Consider the following 18,279-nt stretch of genomic DNA (forward strand, 5'->3'; position numbering starts at 1 on the left):
TGGTAACTGCATGATTAAGATAATGTTGGTCTCATTTGTGTAGTCAATTAGTTTCTACACTCGATCTGAATACGGTAAAAAGGGTTCAGTAATTGATTATGGTTTAGATGATTTTTATAAGAAATTGAGGGATTGTTAGAATTAAATTACAAGTTATGTGCTTAGTGATAACGAAATCAACATGGATTTGTAACTTATAGTTTATTTCATCAAAGGTTAAATGTTAAAGGTACTTGGATGGGAAATTATGATAATACTCTGATAGGGTAAAATTAAGAAAATACCCTTAAGTTGTAAGATGTCAAGAATTGTCCCTGGAAATTGATTAATAACTCTGGAAGGATATATTGATATGATAAAACTATAGATGTGCTTAAGAAATGCTAGATTTTGCTTACGAAATACGGATAACCGGTTTTTAACCCCTAGAGGGTTTGTGCAAATATTAGAATTCTATTAAGGAATCATTTCAAGATAAGAGAATGTTCGGGAAAGCAATTGATCATAGGATCTCTAAATTATAATTATTTTCGTCAAGAGCTAATATTGAAATTATCTGGTTAAGAAATTACGAAAATGCCCTTGAGAGATAAAATAGTCTGAATTGACCCTGAATAAGAGAGTACTTTGAGGATTTGTACTTAACTCGATTAAGTACGAATTTAATTGTTAAGATCATGTCTTTGTACATAAAAATTTATGATATTCCGTTTGTAAAATCTGAGAAGACACTTGACCCGAAAATATTCGAATAATGAGTATATACTTAAAGAGTAATTTATCGGAGGTATTGTGCTGTCAGAATTGTTCGAAAGGACTGAAGTAAATGATAAGATTGAATTAAATAATAAGACCGGATGGAAGGAAATGATTGAAATATTCTAGAATTGTAAAATGACCAAAATACCCCTAGAATGGAAATGACTCAAGAATGTCACCAAGCTCAGGAATGAATGGATATACTCAAGCTTTGAAATGAATAAAAAAAACGTTGAGCACCAAAATGACCAAAATGCCCTTATGGCCTAGAATAAGTAAATGTCTTGGATTAATTAAGAAATCCAAATAAACATGGATGTTGTGCTACCAGTAAAAGTTGTGGAATGCAACTTAAATGATCAACCAACGTTAGTGCTATATCATTAACTGAATGATATAAGTACCACTTGAATGTTTGTTCATCTTCTCAAATTTGGATCGATGATAATTCTGGAAGTACTTGGCTCAGCTCAACTCTAGAGCGCATACAGTACTAATAAGTGGGAATTCGTGAGTCAAATCAACCATGAATACCAGAATGACTTTATTATATGAATAAATTGAATTGAAATGAAGTACAACGTGTATTTGAAATTCAGAAACATCTGAATTATTCCGGAAAACTTTAAAGTAATCGTGATAGACTTACTTACTAAACGAACTAAGTAACATCAATGACTGAGGATTAAATAGGTGATTGGATGAGTTTGGTAACACTGTTGAACTTACATGATGAATTGTCCTTATGGGTTATGAGCCATGGATCAAGTACGTCCGTATTTCCTGATATTGTTGAAACGTGGAAATGAAATAAAGACCGTTGGAAGATTTATTCAGTGATGATTATGAGGATGATCTATAGATCTACATTATGGTATTAAAGAGTGAATACACTGGAAGGATAATGAATCGACTTGTTGACATGCATCAGTTTGGGAGTTGTGTAACTCGAGTTGTTTGATAATATGATCGATAGTCATAGATTATAAATGTCTTGAATCTTCAATTCTATATTTTCATCTAAAATCACTTCGGTCATGTTGGAAAATGCAAGTAACGTAGAAGGAAAAGATTTTGAATACCTCATTTGGTTCAATTGGGCTGAAATCATATGAATTCAAAGTATATTCCTGAATACCCCTGATTGTTTGGGTAATGGAATCACTCGCAGTAAATCTAAATTTAGAATTATTATGTATAAAGGTTCTTGAACGTTTTCCTAATGCATACGAAAATATAGTGGGATTCTAATGTATCAACCTTAAATGTCTGGCTAGATCGGTTAGTAATCGATTCTCCTCAATAGGACCTTGTTCCTGGAATTCGATCAAATTTCATAAGTTTCATGTTATCCATAATGATAACTACAATGGCCTCTGAAAATACTTGGATTCTCTAGTGTGTTCCCTATTTATTACTGAACTGTTTTATTTGTTTTAAAATGTGGTACACTGAATTCTATGGCTCCTGTTTTATTGATGCACCAATTTATTATGATGTTTTATGGATTAAGACGACTATCTGATTTTTGGTTTGAACTGGTATTTGATTACCATGTATATGGATTTATGGAATTTATGTCACGGTGCAATTTTATTTTTGATACGGATTTATAAAGTACAGCTCTGATCAAGCTGGAAAACTTTGACAGACCTAATGTGACTCTTGGGTAGGCTCACGGGCCCCAAGATGTTCCATTAGGTTGGCTCACTTTTGCTGTGTGCTTAGGTAAGCCCTATGAACTTACGGACTTAAGGATACATGCCCCAAAGCCTATCCTTAGGTTGGCTTCCTTTTCGCTGTGTGCTTAAGGTAAGTCCTATGGAAGCATTTCTAGGAACTGCGGATGGTGTACAAGAGAATGGTTTAAACTACAAGTTTCAAAAGTTAAATTTCATTATGATTTTATGAGACTTACTGAACTATCATTTGATAAGTGTACCTAGTATGATTTTATTATACTGTTGGAACACACTAGACATCCTATTTGATCTCCTGAAAATGTCATACTTTGAAAGGTTTCTTATGAACTGAGATTCATGGCTTCTACTCGATGAACTTCTAAGGGAACCCCAAATTATTCCGCAAACTGGTATACGTATGATTCAATAAGGAAATTATATGGCTTTCCAATTATCTACATGTCATGTAGCATCATCTGGTAGTTTTGTATTACTGAGCTTTCCGAAGCTCACTCTATTACTCAACATTTCAGGTTAAAAGAATTGTACCAGTGCAACTATCGACATCAGTAAGGGAGTTCTTCCGGTGATGTTTTCAGAGTATGATATATGTGATTAGGGGGCATGTAATTATATTTTGCTTTATATACGAGTCTGAAAATCTATTTTACTTCTGAATACTGATAAATGATTTTATAAGTTGCATGTTTTAATTAAAGTTTTAAATTTTTCGTTATTTTTACAGTGGGTCACTCCGGTGGCCATAATGTGACACTCCAGATCGGATCGAGCTATCCGCATCGGTCTGAGGGGGTTACAATTTATAGGTCATTTTTGAAGTTGAAGGAAATTTAGGGACCAAGCCCTGAATTCCTCCAATAAGTGTCGACGGGTTTAATTATAAACCAAACGTGTTTTCTGATTTCAAAATCAGAAAACACAAGCAATTTACAAACTTTCCTCCTCTCGTGCGCTTACTTTCAAAGCTCGATTCCGACGTCGTCCGACCTCTGATCGTCAAATTGAAACCACCATCATGTTCATCTTCGACCCGTGATCAAAACCCAGTAAACCAATTATAGCGAAACCCTGCCAAACGATGTGAATTTCGAGTCAAAGTCTCGATGTTTTTTTAGCACCACCGCCGGGAAAATCTTAAATTCATTTCCGATCGTTGATCGGTTTTCGACACCTCCCGCACCATCGTGTTCCTTGTGTCGTTACGAGTCCGACGGTGTCGTCCTTGTCTCCGTAGGCGGTGGCGCGTGTGGGAGGTGGAGTAGTCAATGATTCGGCCGAGTTGAAATCGAGCTCTCCACCTTTCAAAAATTTGAACCGAGGTTGGTAAGTGACTCAAAATCGCTTAAAATAGTTTTTAGAATTTTTTTCAGGAATTTTTGGAGTCCGGAAGAGCCTTCATGCGCCCCCAAGCGCCGCCCCTACGCTTGGCGGAGTTCCGAATCTTCTGGGTGATGTTGTGACCGATTTGACCAGTCTGAACCGGGTTGACCGGTATGACCCGACCCGACCCGTTGATCGACCCGACACGACCCGTTGACCGACCCGACCCGGTGACATTCTGGGAAATATTTTGAAATATGTGACATTCTAGGAAATTTTTTGAAATAGGTGACATTCTGAGAAATATTTAAAAAAAGGTGACATTCTGGAAAATATTTTGAAAAAAGTTACATTCTGGGAAATATTTTGAAACAAGTGATATTCTGGGAATTATTTTGAAAAAGGTGACATTCTGGGAATTATTTTGAAAAAAAGTGACATTTTGGGAATTTTCGAATTTAGACTATTGAACCCCTTTGACCTGCTTTAAACGGCCACATTTGATTTTGTTCGAGTATACCTATTCTGACATTTTTCGACGTGTCGAATCCGTGACACCAAATTCGAACCCGAAGGCCTCCAAATTATCAGTCAAACCCGTTGACTTTGATTTTGACCAAGAATTTGAATTTTGAAAAGTCATACTTTATGTTTTTCGACGTCCTGATTCCGATTCCGCAATCCGTTTGGTCAAATTCAGACTTGAAATCCTCCAAATTGATAGTCAAACTCGGAAAATGCTTATATACTTAAGAATTTAGCTTTGAACAATTAAGTAAGACTTGAGGGCTGATAAATTATTATTTTTTGAAGGTACAAGAGACTCTCCGGATCGTTCGACAGCTCGACTCAACGCTTCTAGATCAATTAAACCACGTGTGCCAGTATTCACCCGTAAGATTCGTAAATTTTATGATATTAATTATGTTACCCATTAGTAATATAGTGTTATTATAAATTACGTTCGAAAATTGTAGCAGAGCGTGGTGAGACCAGCAATCAGTAAATCTATTACTTGAACCTATTATCGAGGTGTGTTCCCTATTTATTACTGAATTGTTTTATTTGTTTTAATATGTGGTACACTTAATTCTTTGGTTACTGTTTTATTGATGCACCGATTTAATGTGATGGTTTATGGATTATGACTGCTATCTGATTTTGTTTTGAAATGGTATATAATTACCATGTTTATAGATTTATGGAATTTATGTCACGGTGCAATTGAATTTTTGGAATACAAATTTATAAAGTACAGCTCTGATCAAGCTGGAAAATTTTACGAACCTAATGTGACTCTTAGGTAGGCTCTGCGACCCTGAGATCATTCTCGGGTAGGCCCTGCGGCCCTAGGATGTGTTCTTAAGTAGGCCCCACGGCCCCGAAATCTATCTTGGATAGGCTCTCAGGCCCTAAGATGTTCCCTTAGGGTAACCCTTTTATGAGATTTACTGCAGTATAATTTTTATGAGATTTATCGGACTATGATTTGTTTAGTGTACCTATCATGATTTTATAGTAATGTTGGGACACACTGAGCCTAGCTCACTTTTCAAAAATATTTTCCCCTTTCAGATACTGTTGGTTAGATTCACCTGATCGAGCACTTGGAGGATTAACATATCTCTTGAAGTATATCGTATTGTAATGTTTTATCTTTTAAGTTGACTCTATTTTGGTAACATGTGCCTTATTTTAAAGTATTGGATTTATAAAGATTACTTCTTTGCTACTTATATTTGGTTTATTGAAAATTTTGATTTTTAAGACATGTTTAAATTAATTTGTTTTTCTTCATTATATTTATGATTTGTATTTTTATATTATAAATTATTATAATTTCATTAACGTCATTTATAGTGTGATTTTACCATGATTGAATAATGGTTTCGGAACAATATCTTTAAGAAGCATAAATGTGATTCACTAGACTTAGTCGAAACGCATAGACCGGTCTAGGGGTTACAGATAAAGTACGAATAGTAGCATCACCGAATGAGTTTCAACTTTGACTATTTATATATTACCTTTACTTTCTCAAGTGGTCAGGTGTAATTGTATTAACCTTTGATTTGTAAATTCTATTAAAGTTTTTACTATTTCATATTTTATGTAAATGTCATAGTTCTAGTTAAATAACCCACAATAGTTGTTTTGGTTTATCTATGCATTTATATTTTGATACAATCTTCGAGTTTTAAATTGTTTTAAAATGTGGAAATAATTCTATAAGTTAGTCGTTCTAATGACCAATATAATAGTTTGGATCCGTTAGATTCTTTGGAGTAAGGTTTTGGGTGTTACAAAATTGAAAATTTCAAAACCTTTTAAGGAGCTTAAAGAAAATTTCCCATATTTTTCACCCATTATAACCCTCCCCTAGCTGATTACTCTAATTCTATCTTGACAGAAAGTCAATTTAAAAGGAATTTGATGTATGAAGGAAACGGCACGGTGAGATAGCATTTTAGTTTGGTTTGATTGATGCAGGGGAGGGTATTTGAATACAAAACCAGACTCGTCCCAATTTCCCATTTTGCTGCTGCAGTAATACGATAAACTACAAGTCTACGACTGAATTTATACAAGCACCGCAGCTCAAATATGTACATGATAAGTAGAGGGACAAAAATCATAATTTGACCCAAGTTTTGGAGTGTATAAGAAATCATCACAGTGAGTTAAATTTTCAAAGACTTTGCTTGCAGGGCAGGGAGATAGAGGGAGGGAAATGGAGTATATAAGAGGAAGAATTCATCATCATTTTCCTCATTCATCCATCAATTTTCATAGCAAAATGGGTTCCAAAATCCAATTCACATATTTGGCCTTGATAGTATTACTGGGGGCCAACTTAGTGTGTGAAGCCACCTCCCGCACTAGTCTTGAAGATGCATCAATGTACGAGAGGCATCGACAATGGATGTCCCAATTTAGACGAGTTTACAGTGACAACAATGAGAGGCAAAAGCGTTTCAACATTTTCAAACAAAACGTGGAGCTCATTGACTCTTTCAACAACGCCAATAACAAGCCTTACAAGCTTGCTGTCAATCAGTTCGCAGATCTAACAAATGAAGAGTTCACTGCTTCTCGAAATGGGTTCAAGGGCCATATGTGTTCCAACAAGGCTACTACTTTCAAATACGAAAACGTCACCGCATTGCCTTCTTCTGTGGATTGGAGAAACAAAGGAGCTGTGACACCTATCAAAGACCAAGGCCAATGCGGTCTGCTCAAATCTGAAATATTAACCATTGTTTTGCTTTTGCTAATGTTCTAATTGTGTTGATCTAATTCACAGGATGCTGTTGGGCGTTTTCAGCTGTGGCAGCCATGGAAGGGGTTACTAAGCTAACAAAAGGTACGTTGATTTCCTTGTCTGAGCAAGAACTGGTCGACTGCGACACCAAAGGAGAGGATCAAGGCTGCCAAGGTGGTTTAATGGACGATGCCTTCCAGTTCATCCTAAAGAACAAAGGCCTAACAACCGAATCCAACTACCCCTACAAGGGAGTTGATGGCACTTGCAATACCAACGAAGAAGCCAACCACGCAGCTACCATAAATGGCTTTCAAGATGTGCCCGCCAATAGTGAAGATGCACTGCAGAAGGCCGTTGCGAACCAACCCGTTTCGGTTGCCATCGATGCCGGGGGTTTCGACTTCCAGTTCTACTCCAGTGGTGTATTTACGGGATCCTGTGGCACGCAACTTGATCACGGAGTGACCGCCGTTGGATATGGAGAGGATGACGATGGGACTAAGTATTGGTTGGTGAAGAACTCGTGGGGCAGTAGCTGGGGGGAACAAGGGTACATTAGGATGCAAAGGGATGTTGATGCAAAGGAAGGTCTTTGTGGCATAGCAATGCAAGCATCCTACCCCACGGCATAAACAAAACTTACACTATATATAATCGCCCATTCCTATCCTCATGTCATATATATGAATGTCCTGCGTCTAAAATTTCAAACTAAATAATTACTTGTTAAATTGAAAATTAGTTTCTTTCAAATTGAGTAAATTACACAATTAGTACAAAATTCGTGTAAGCTTTCCTCTTTGTCATCCAACCCTAAAAAATTCAAATATCATTACTCCACCCTTAACTATCCCTTAACGAAATGATGACGAGACACATTAGCTTAAGGAAAGATTCATACATCTTTACTATCAATATCGTGGTTATCATATAAACACTATATAATATAAAAATACTCATTAAAACAAGGAAACAAAACAAAAATCCAAAGGGACAAGCCATCTCTTTGTCATTTTTACTTGTATTTTTTCCTGACATTAACTATAATATGAGATATATAGAATATGTTGTAACACCTGTACTAAATATGAGAATAAAACTGATGCACCATCAAATGAAAATGATGTTTCTCCTTTTATCACAGTTAAGTATTACATGTCTTGATGAATTAACAAGCAAAGAAAAAAAAGGGGATAACCATGCTAGTTTATGTGTAACTATAATCTAATGGAGCACCGTGAGTGTTCTAAGAGAGGAACAATCACTCTGCACATGAGTAACTTATCGCCGAGAGGAACTGGTTTGCGCGAAACTTTTTTGTAGACGGGTTGTGGTGGATTCAGTTGTAGAAAAGAAGTTGGATAGAAAAAGGAAAGCAATTTGGTTTTGTGAGATTCTCCAACAAACAAGATACCTTTAGAGCCATTGAAAGATTGAATGGGTTCAGCTTGAATGGTCTTATTTGTCTCGTTCGCAATGTTCAAGGGAAGAACATCCTATTGGAGGAAAATCCAGAATAACATGAAAGAAAGTAACGATCAACCGGAGGAATAATAAGGTATAACAACAGAGACCCAAAAAAATGGAGGAAACCAATTATGGAAATAGTCATTTAGGAATGTGGAAGTAGTATAAAAATGATATTGGAGATCAAAGTAATCTGAACAGGAAGGCTTCGAAAAAATTCTAGGGTCACGTATAGAAAGAGACCTTGTGAAGGATGAATAAGTGTCTAATCGGCACAATGGCGACTGTATGTGGTCCTGATAGTGTGATGGAGAGGTTACATAGATGGGGTCTTGGAGAACCAAAGATAAAAAGTACGGGAAGCCGATGGTTCTTGTTTGAGATTCTTGACGACGAGCTTTTCAGGTTACTTGAGGAGCAGTATTGGAATTACTCGAGGAAATCTTCTTAAAGATGGAAAAATTGTTGGAATCGTTTTAGCTACCTGAAAGAATAACATGGGGATATGCATTGTTGAAATTATGTGACCTTAACAATGATTACTGAACTGTGGGGATATGAAATAGTGTTAGGAGAAAAATGAAAATCAATCACATGGGTGTGATAAGGTACTATTTTGGTCAAGACCTTAAAGGGGTATTTATAGTCTTTTTAAAGCCCTAAAGATAACAAATAAATAAAATAAAAATAAATCCTAAGATAATAGAATTAAAAATAAAAACAACCCCAAAGTATTTTAAATTTTAAATAATTCCAACATAATCGTCTGAAATTCTTCTAGAAACTGCCGACTAGATTATCTTCTTGAAACTCTTGCTGATTGGATTGCCAGAATCTACCACGTCAGACATCGTCATGCCCATGCCTTCAGCCATGATTCCAAAAAAAAACTGCATAATTTTCTCTTTTAGTGTTGTTTTCTTGAAATTACAAACCAACACAGAATTGAATAAAAACAACAAAAATCAGCAGTATCAGAAAGACAACAAAGAGTATTTAACAACAAAATAGTGAAAAAATAAAGCATTCATCAAATTCTCCCTGACTTCTTCAAAGTTTGTCCACAATCATGTGTAAATCAAATAACAAACTCTCATGTTACCTTCTTTCATCCCACAATGTAACCGGGAAAACCAAATTAGTCAAAACCAAATTAATCAAAACCAAATTAGTCAAATAACAAACGCCGCAAAAAACACCACTGAAACAAACGCCGCAAATGGTAGCGATGTTTGTCGTTTACAAACGCAACTAAAGGTTACGTTTTTTAGCGGCATTTTGTCCAAACATTGCTATTTATCTTTTCTTTTATGGCGTTTTGTCCCAAAAACGCCACTAAATGTTCTGCATATAATGGCGTTTGTTTCGAAAAAAGCCGCTATATGTTATGTCATATAGTGGCATTTGTGACTGTAAAATGTCGCTATTGACTACGTATATTGTGATGTTTTCTATATAAACACCGCAAAAGATCTAGAACTTTAGTGGCGTTTTTCAAAAACGTCGGTATTGACTGTATATTTAGTGGCATTTTTTATACAATTAAAACTAATTTTTCAAATACTATTTTCTACTCTTTTATTACCCAAATTTAACCTTTAGCATTATCCAATAAACTAGACATCCGTAACAACAAACTTCAAATCCATAACAAGAAACTTGAAATCCATAATAATAAATTAAAGTTTACATTAACATAAAATGTAATGTAGTTCAACATTGTTAACTAGAATAAACAACAGTAAAAACGACCCATCATTAAATTAACACATAGTAAAAACAACATCTAAATAACTCACATTGGAGTGGCAGCCGCATCTTATTATCAGCAAATCCAATATCAACAAATTCTTATATTTCAAACAAAATAATCACAGGAAATCAAGGAATTGAAAAATGATCATTAAACTTAATAGGAAATCTAAATTCAAATGGATCATCTTTAAACATACCTTTTCACAAATTCCTTCCTTTTTGTAAAATACTTTCATTTACCTGTTCAATGCTCATCACCTCACCAAGCTTACATTTTAGTAAATTTGAAGAATCAAGAAATGCAGCAGACTTGTCCATCCCAGAAATAAGCAACAAGTGCTCAACCTTTTCTCTCAGACATTCCATCAAAACGAAGCCTGAAAGTTAATAAAATTGAAATCATAATTTAAGAATCAAGTTTAACTATACCATTCTAAAGAAATAATATGCAAAAACTGGAGCTTGATGTAATTGATTCATAACACAACACAGAAACTTCATGTCTTAGTAGCCTAACAGAGAACAGATTCATGACGGATAATACAGAAAGTTCTAGTACATGACCTCCTATGTTCTCACCAAATGCTGGTTCAAACCACAAATCACCTCCGGCAAAAGGTAATTCTCTATACTACGGAAACCCAAAACAATTTTCACAAAAACAAAAAGGAGTTCTTAGCATGATAACAGAAAAATGTATCAAATTGAGGTTTAGTGTATGGTATCTTAAAATGCTACTAACCACTCATGAACATGCAAGCAAACCAATGACACTGAGAAACTACAAACTTAAATTTCCTCTGAAATGTGTTAAATTTAGCAACAGTAAAACTGCAGGAGTAACATGACAACCATTATCTTTCATTCACAATACAACTTACATTAGCTAATAGTAGAAACAACCCAATATAGCATGATAATTCAAAAACTCATTGTTCTCAAAATTGCTTCAGAAAAACAAAGAAATAAGAAACAACCCAAGATACCATGATAATTCAATAGGTAAGAAAAAACAAAAAAAGAAAATAGAGAAACCGACCCCACCACCATTTTCCTTTATCTTGTTTGTCTTCTTTGAAAGCCAACAAAATAAGCTTCGATTACTCCCACCCATCCCACCAACGCCCTTTCGTTATTTCCCATTCTCCATCTCAACAAAAACAAACCAACCCAAAATCAAGATTTCAACTTCAGCCAATGAAACGAAGTTCCCCAATTGCTCAGTTCCCCCAACTAAAAATGAAGAAAATAAAAGAAGAAGAAACATTGTTGATGATTTTATATGAAAAAATGTTGTACGAGGTCTTGAAACACGTTGAAACGATGACTCTAGCAATGACACCATGCGTTAGAAAACAGTGGCTCAAATTCGCCAGAGACGAGCGTATCTGGGAGTTGATATGTACCAGGCATTGGGCTATATCAGTTGTGGAACCTAACAACTTAGATTCTTCGTTTTACCTCTCGATGGTTTCCAACGTCTCCACTCCCATTACCTCTGGTCGCTTTCCAAGCTGCTTCAGCTTCAATTATTTGTTGTAAATATAAAATATAATAAATAATATTATTTATTATAAAAACTTAAAATTATTATTTTAAAAATATTAGAATAATATATTTAATACTATTTATACCAATATTATTATTAAAATATTGTTTCTATAATTTTATAAATAAAAATTTTAGCTCTCGTATATTCTATTAAAATAAAAATACGATAAATTATATTGAATATCTATAAAAATAAAATATTATATTATATTTTAAAATTATTAATAAATATATTTTAAGGAATTTTTATAATATTATTAGACTATTATATTAATATTAAATAGATAAATAAAAGTATTCACTATTAATAATTCAATAATATTATTTTTAAGAAATTAATAAATAATATAACTTTTATTAATAATTTTTTATATATTATGAAAATAAGAATATAATAGTATCATATATTATTATAATATAATTGAGTATATTATTGTAATAATAATATTATTATATTATATTATTAAAAATATTAATAAATATATTTTAAATATGTTAATAATTAATATTTTTTTAAAATGATACTAAAATATCATATTAATATTAAATTTATAAAATAATATTATTTTGAGTATTTATGCTTTGAAGTGAAAAGTTTGGAAAAATGACTTACGGAAAATTAAACCGTAAGTCATTTTCTAGAAAATACAAAGGAAATTCTGTTCACCAGGAAAATGTTTTACATTGACCAATCTGTTTTCCTCTAACCAAACACTGAAAAGTGAGGAAAACGTGTTCCGGAAAATGTTTTACGTGAAACAAACGGACCCTTAGTATTATGAGAAAATGAATTTCATAGACATAATTCTCAAAATTTCACATTTGATCAAAGTATTAAGATCCAAAACAGTTTAAAAAGAAATGAAATTCATTAAATAAGCGAGTGAGAAGAAATGGGTAAAAACCATATTGGAGGAGATGATGGTGGAGAGGTGGCCGCGAGAGGGAAGGTTGGATAAAAACTTGGAGGCGCTAGATGTTGTTTGATGATGATCGAAGGACTAAGAAGAAAAGCCCTCCATTGAAGAAGAAGCAGCAAATGAGTTTGAGTAAACGGCAGGAATGAAAAAATAGGTCAAGGGGAAAAAATAAAAAAGGGTTAAAGGGGCGAGTTTGGGTAAACGACGGGAATGAAAAAAATAGGTCAAGGGGAAAAATGAAAGAGGGTTAAAAGGCGCGAGACATAGAAATTGTAAACTTACGGCATTTGTAAACATAAACGCCACTAAAGTACGATTCTATAGCGGCATTTGTATACAATCGCCACTAATGTACTGATAAATTGTGGCGTTTATTCAAAAAATGCCATTACAATATGAATCTCTTACGGCATTTTTTCGAAAATGCCATTATATATGTTTCCTATTACGGAGTTTGTATAAAAACGCCACTAAAGTTCGAGTCTTTGCCGGTGTTTTTGCTTAAAACACCGCGATATGCATAAAATTAGTGTGTTTCTATCAAAACGTCATGAAATTTGTTATTTTGTAGCTTTTGTTCTAAAAATGCGGCTATAAACTTATTTTGTTGTAGTGAGTATAGAAATGATATTAGAGATCAAAGCAATCTGAATAGGAAGGCTTCAAAAAGAATCTAGGGTCACTTTGGAACATGTGCAACCTTAGATGCCTCGGAATAACCCATGGACATTTTGGCACCCAAGCAAGCCTGAAAGCACTAAGCGAAAGGACTTAGTTAAGCCACAAATCCTAGAGACAACCTTGAGACACAATTCACAATGTTGAATCTGGAAAACACTTAGGAAGTTCCTTTCAAATTTGTTCTTTCCGGTGATAGAGAAAGACAAGATTGTGTTCGACTGATCATTACAGTTGTGCTTATTGTTGTGATCGTTTGTTGTTCTATCCTGGGAGAACGACGTCCAGCGTTATTCAAAGCACCTAGGAGAGGACGAATTTGTCTTAAGGAAACTGTTCATCCATGCTTCAACAAAAAATTCTTCTTCGATTTATCTTACTCTATTCATTCGACTTCGTGTCTATACACGAGTAAACAAATCATGTTCCTCTATTTTGATTCTTTACTTATTTTTGTTCGTTCGATTCAATAATAATATATGCTTATTATTATTATTATTATTATTATTATTATTATTATTATTATTATTATTATTTTATCTCGGGTTAATATTTTATCTAACAATATTAAGATAGATTATACGATTTTTTTTATTCTAATCCAAGATATATGAGCGAATGATTTATTAAATCAAAACAAACATTAGAGGGAGACATTTACAACTCATTCGGAATTGTTGGTAAGCACGGTTTGCAACAACATTGGAATTCAAACTAGATATTACATTGTTATGTCGAGTCTACGAGCGTCATCATTGAAACCAACCTTGAAGACCTAGGTCGAGTGAATTGGCAGAACTTCTAGTTTACATGGATAACTTACGTGGAAAACTTGCAAATGATATTGCTTTTGCATGAATCACTAAATTGCAAAGGCATATGTGTTTATGTTCAATAACCCTTGTGCAATGATAGGACACGTTGGTATACCTTTGCAGGTTGCATGTCAAAGTATATTCTAAAAGTAATTTTCAATTTGCATCCCGTGCAGAATTATTTTTAATTGCTATGCCTGTTGATGGTTAAATAGTTGATGATTCGATGATAAGGTACATATGAAACCTTTTGCAAAACCTTTTCAGGTTTAGGATGAAACATAATGCAAGTCTCAATATTAAGGACAAGCCTTGGTGTAACTTGATAAAGCTCGTATGTTTTATTTTTCGGTAATGAAAGGTGAATTTCGATCAAGAAATCGAAAAGGTATGCGTATCCATTCAATATCTTTTATAATATTTATACATTGAGATTATACTACTATTTTGGGTTTTAATTCCATTGTTATCTCGGATTTTAGTTTTACTAAATCCTGACGTTTAACGGATTCAACAGAATAGTGTTGATTGTGAATTTTTGTTTCGGATTTTAGTTTTACTAAATTTTCGCTATTTAATAGAAATTATTCAATTGTTGAATTTTAGTTTTTGACTAAAATTCATTGCGATAAATAAGGTGCTGAAACAAAATTGTGACTTCGAATCAAAATACAACAGTTTCCGGTGGTCGAGAGCTACAACGAGAAGTCTTTGAAATTCAACGTGAAAGGCTCCGCGGTCAACTAATATGTACATTCATGCTCCAATCATTAATGAAGTGAGTTTTTTTTCCTCACTAATTTTGAATTAAAATTTCTAGAATCTGTTTAATGCATTTTGCATGATTCTTGGACCTGGAGCAACGTAAACCATTGTTTAATTAGCTAACTTTGTTCATGAAAAATCATAGTTATTTAACTTCTATCACTGTGATATAACTGTTATATAGTTTTCGACTTCTAAAGCAAACTTAATTAGTGAAAGTTTGTCGTAGTAACACAGAATCAAACTAGCTGATGTTTTGATCAAAATATGGTCAAATATATGATGATCCTCCTATTCTTAGAGAGGATGAGAAAACGTTTTTTCCATATCCACCGTTGTTGAAAATTTGGAAAGATTTTGACTTTCGATGGAGGAACTATATTTTGAATGGATTGTCGGATACATTGTATTAAGTATATAGTATCCATAAGACTACTAAAGAATTAAGAATGACATTTGGTCATGTTCTGAGTTGTCACAAAATATGTGAGAGAAACTATTTTATCAACAAATTACCTTTAAATAAGGTAACGCACAAGAAAATGGACAAGACATCATATGAGTTATGGAAATGGAATAGGAGAAAACCTTACAACAAGTACATAAAAGTGTAGGGTGTCTTGTATAATGTATAATGACATGTCGAGACACATGAGTCGTCGACATAATACCTTTAGATAACTGAGCTCAATTAGAGTTATCTTCATTGGTTTTTTAAGATCAAAAGATAATATTGTGGATCTGCTATCCAATGAGTTGAATCGAGATCAAGTTGATAAAAATCGAAAGGAAGTGACCCAATCACATAAATATTTAAGGCGCTATGTGAAGGAATACCCAACCTAGTTGACTGGAGATTTCAATATCTAGGTTCAATTGGGACAACCTACTTACATAGACCTTGTTAGGTCACTGTATGGGTTCTTATCCCAAGTTCATCCCTATGATGAAAACAATGACTAAAATGTGGAAAATGTTAAGCAATGCTTTTAATGACCACTATGTGTTTTGTTGAGCCGTACAACATAAGTCACCTATGTGAGAGTGAAGTTGAGCCGCTTCAAAGAGACTAGTGGGGCATAGTTTTCTAAACTCTTGCAAAACCAGGAGATCTCCACGACTATATGGACATAACCATGAGAACCAAATTCTTATTAGTGAGATATTTCTGTGTGGTATGTCATCTCTTACACAAACAAAAGGACAATTGAAGGACATCACGTCTACTGGACAACCAGTAAGATAAACATATTTTCACAAGGGAAGGTTCAAAGGGGGACGTCTAACTATCCTATGCAAATATCAAATGTAGAATCTTTCAACATATCGAGTCAGTGTTTGAACTATCAAGTTCATTCATGTAGGGGATTGTTGGAAAAATAGTTGAATGAATTAATGTTATTTATAACTAATTAATAATAAGTCATTTCACTTGGTGAATGAACTTAATTTTTGGTTTAATGTTACATCCATTCAATCATACATATTCAACAATTCTCTTCATGAAAAGATTAAATCCTTTCATGTAAAGGTTAAGCCCTTTCACCGAAAGGTCTTAACCCTTCAATCCATTTCTCCCTCTATAAATAGGCTAGTTAAGGCACAAATCCTAGAGACAACCTTGAGACACAATTCACAATGTTGAATTAGGAAAACACTTAGAAAGTTCCTTCCAAATTTGTTATTTCCTGTGATAGAGAAAGGCAAGATTGTTTTCGAATGATCACTACAAATTGTGCGTATTGTTGTGATTATTTGTTGTTGTATCATGTGAGACTGGCGTCCAACGTTACTCAAAGTACCAAGGAGATGACGAATCTGTCTTAAGAAAAATTTTCATACATGCCTCAACAAAAAATCATTCTTCGTTTTATCTTACTCTACTCATTAACTCGTGTCTACATTCCTCTATTTAAATTCTTTATTTATTTTTGTCTGTTAGATTCAATAATAATATATGGTTATTATTATTATTATTTTTATGTTGGATTAACATTTTGTCTAACAACAACTTATGTGGGAACAAACATGCAAGTACATGAAGTAAGTTTAAGAACAAAACATGTTTAGTGATAATGGTAAGCTAAACAGAGTTGGCTACAGGTTCTGGTAAGAGAGAAATCGGTTAGATCAAGAGACAATCTCCTTGGGATGAATGAAAATATTAATACATTGAGTAGGGGAATGTCCCATAACGACGATGATGTAGATATGGAAAGAGAAAAGAATAGACTCATTAGAGGATGATTTATTGTGTATTAGGCTCTATGATCAATAAGTTGAGATGGTATCTACCAAGAATTCAAAATCTTGAGGAGCATATCAATGAGGTAGAACAGGCTATTACAACTGAAAGACCAAAATCGATAGCTAGGCTTAGCTGGGATGACATTGTTGGGAATGATCAAACAAATAATATGCTTAATGGAAGTCCAAATAAGGTTGATCCATTCTACTCTAGGGAAATGAATAATATGGAGAATAATATGGATATATGATCGTGTCGGTCATTTTTCAGTTGGAAGGCTATCAAAAATTTTATTGAACACAGAGATAGAAGAACCAAATTTTGATTTTGATAAAATCTGGTAATGAAAGTTCCCCTAAAGGTTAAGAATTTTCTTTGGATGCTGAAGATAAATAGAGTTCCGACTAAAGATTTCCTTAGGATAAGAAGGGTGAAGCTAGATTATCCAAACGATAGTTGCCCTTGGTGTGGGGTGGGTGAAGAGAGTGCTAATAATTTATTTGTAAATTACAGATTCATTTGCTGTTTTTGAAAGAATTTTTGCATCTGGTGGAATGCAACTTAGCTCAATCCTCTTGTGATTGCTTATTTACCATCTTTTTATCTTAGCACCTCTTGGTCAAGTTCGACGAGAAAACTTTGACTCATTCCAATTGTTGTTGAGTGAAGGAGCATCTGGTTAGCTGGAAATGATAAAATATTTAATGTCAAACTACATATATAAGTGGTTTGATATTCGTTGCAAAGATGTGAGTGTCAATAATGAGCATTGAATTGATATTTTGATGAATGGATTTTATAGTATTAATATGACTTTCGGTAATACAAAAGGCATGATTATAGAAATATGGTAATTGTGTTAATATGATTGTCTTCTTTTGCATGTTTGTTGAGATTATCATTCCCATGTGGTATAATAGAGTAATTGTGTATTATTGAGCTCAACAAAACTTAATATTCAGAGTTATTCTTCATGCGTAGGTTCGTAGCTTATGTGATAAAGTACGAATAGTAGCATCACCGAATGAGTTTC

At 33.8% G+C, this 18,279-nt stretch overlaps 1 protein-coding gene across 1 annotated transcript; it reads left to right on the forward strand.

The window, feature by feature from the left end:
• The first annotated feature begins 6,579 nt into the window (after positions 1-6,579).
• On the forward strand, positions 6,580-7,684 carry LOC120162914 (senescence-specific cysteine protease SAG39-like). The gene is made up of 2 exons (XM_039172970.1): positions 6,580-7,012; positions 7,087-7,684. Exons 1-2 carry the CDS (start codon positions 6,580-6,582, stop codon positions 7,677-7,679), a joined length of 1,026 nt encoding a protein of 341 aa, XP_039028901.1. The 3' UTR covers positions 7,680-7,684.
• The last annotated feature ends 10,595 nt before the right edge of the window (positions 7,685-18,279 follow it).

Source organism: Hibiscus syriacus, unplaced genomic scaffold (genome assembly GCF_006381635.1).
Source record: "Hibiscus syriacus cultivar Baekdansim isolate YM2019G1 unplaced genomic scaffold, ASM638163v2 tig00111410_pilon, whole genome shotgun sequence".
Classification (NCBI taxonomy): domain Eukaryota; kingdom Viridiplantae; phylum Streptophyta; class Magnoliopsida; order Malvales; family Malvaceae; genus Hibiscus; species Hibiscus syriacus.